Source organism: Penaeus japonicus, unplaced genomic scaffold (assembly GCF_977035675.1).
Source record: "Penaeus japonicus unplaced genomic scaffold, GWHDUDI00000001_assembly GWHDUDI00000008, whole genome shotgun sequence".
In the NCBI taxonomy this organism is placed as follows: Eukaryota; Metazoa; Arthropoda; class Malacostraca; order Decapoda; family Penaeidae; genus Penaeus; species Penaeus japonicus.
In genome coordinates, this window is record NW_028234410.1 from 6,332,497 (window position 1) to 6,334,996 (window position 2,500).

Here is a 2,500-nt window from a genome sequence, read left to right on the forward strand (position 1 = left end):
TTATCGTTTTAGTGTTTTTTCGCGACTTTTTCGCAACTTTTTCGCGTCAAAACGGTTTAAAAAGTCGCGAATATCTCAACAATGCATGGAAGCCCGGAACGTTTTGATGGCATTTTCAGAAAGTACATTAAATTTCCTTTCTACGCTAGTATGATCATTTTTTTCCTATCTCGAAAGTTTCATATAAAAAAATTGAGTTGAAAAACGTCTATTTTTGGATAGTTTGATTTTGAAATTCGTGATTTTGTGACGTCATTATGACGTCATCACTGCGTCATCAGATGTTTTTTCAGGACAGTTTTTGAAAGGTTGAACTTTCTTCTTTCCAAATTATGTGTTGCTAAATCGCGTATCTTTTATACTTCTCGAGATATATCATCACAAAGAGGACCCACTTTTTGCCTAAAAATATCCTCTACCTTATGTATATAATCGTACCCATTTTTAACAAGAACACCCTCATTTTCGGCGATTTCAGGTTGTAATAACTCTGCCGTTTTTAATCCAATCGATCTGAAATTTTGACAGTCGCGTCTTTGTGTACTAAATGCACGGAATATAAGTTTTAAGTAATTCGGACGTCGGGAAGTTGGGTAAATTTTTACCTGAAATTCGGCGAATCCACAGAAACATATAGTAGGGGGCTGGCAAGCGGAGTTACCGGAACTTGTCCTACGACTCTCGGACTGTACCAAACTCACCTCGCATACTGCCACGGGGGGCTTGCCAGCCCCCTGATATATTACTAAAAAATGTAAACTAATTCTATAAAAAACAAAAAACAAAAAAAAAACAGAAAGGTATCTATATATATTTCTGTCGATTGATTAATCAGTCTAACAAAGCATAGAAGGTCTGCTCTTTAGACTGGTAATAGATTAACTTTTGACATCGTCGTTACATCGTGGCGAGTAACTTCAAATGTTCATCTAATCAAAGAAAGCAAAGCAATCTAATGAAGCCCCATTCGAAACATCTGAAGCACCTCTAGTATATATTGCAAATGTTGCTAAATCTCAACAATCCGCATATTTCTGTGATTCCATATCTTGTTCATAAATAACAGTGAACGCGTATGTTCAATCACAATCATTCGTGAGCAGTCATGAAGAAATAAGTTCCTCATTATGATTGGCCATGTACATCTCTGACTGGTCATTAATGCCGTAAGCAGGCTGATGTAGACAAGGCATGAGGCATAATGATGTAGATAAGGCATACTGTAATAAACTCGACCAATAATCTAATAAAATAATCCCCTAAAGTTAATCCAAAGTCAACAATCATCATAGACTGATGACATAAAGAAAAACAATAGTGTTAAGTGACATCTTTTCCTCTCTATATTTCTCTATCTCCAAAACGAACATTTATAACAAAAAAAATGAGAATGACAATCGTGAAAATGGAGAGACCTCAACAACTCTAATATCTCTATAATCACACCTGATAAAACGTGTCACCCTACCTGAAAAGATGACTAAGGGCGCGGAGGACCTGTTCTTCGGGCAAAGGTTCGCGGGTCGTGAAGGTGACCTGGTAAGCGATACCGTAAGGCTCGAAAAACCTTTCCGTCGAAGTCATCTTCCACAGCCATTTTTCCTTCGTCTCCATCCTGGTCGGTTGAGAATAAAGGGGAGGGGGGGGGGGAGGGGGGATTAAGGGGAATTTTAAACGGATCAACACGAAAAAAGTCGTCGATGTAAAGATTACTTAACCGGAAGACAAACAGTGTAATTTATGATGTCCTTGCAGTGCAGGATGAAATCTGTTCCGTGCATGGGAGAAATGCGATTGCACAGCGCGCGCGCACACACACACACACACACACACACACACACACACACACACACACACACACACACACACACACACACACACACACACACACACACACACACACACGTACGTAATACAAAATATAACAATAGTAACAGCAATATTGATAATGGTGATAAATTCGATGATAATTCGTTAATAATAATAATGCTAATAATAACACTAATAATAATGATAATACTAACACTAATAATAATGATGATAATAACACTAATAGTAATGATAATAATAGTAATAATAACTAATATTAATGATAGTAATAATAATAATAACACTAACAATAATAATAAAAATGATAATGATAATATGTTAAGAATATTTATATTAATCATAATTACTATAAAGATGAGAATACCACTTAAGATGATGATGATAACAATAATAGTAATAAGAGAAATAAGATTAATGATAATAGTAACAAAAGTAATAATGATAAGGATAATAACGATAACAATGATGATGAAGATAACAATAATAATGTTAATAATAATGATGATAGTGATAATGATAATAATAACGATAACACTATTACTAATACTAATAATAATACAGGTAATAATGATGATTATGATGATAATGATAACATAATGATAATGATAATAATAACAATACCAAATGCTAAGTGCTAGTGGCAATGCAATGTGCATTACAGTAACAGTAT

General features: G+C 34.6%; 1 protein-coding gene across 1 annotated transcript in view; it reads right to left on the reverse strand.

Annotated features, from left to right (window-relative positions):
- Nucleotides 1-2,500, reverse strand: part of LOC122265183 (uncharacterized) — a 6,814-nt gene that overhangs the window by 3,555 nt on the left and 759 nt on the right. The window contains exon 2 of the mRNA XM_043034339.2: nucleotides 1,469-1,615. Within this exon, the coding sequence (XP_042890273.2) occupies nucleotides 1,469-1,614 (146 nt within the window). The 5' untranslated portion in view covers nucleotide 1,615. The remainder of the gene's footprint in view (nucleotides 1-1,468; nucleotides 1,616-2,500) is intronic.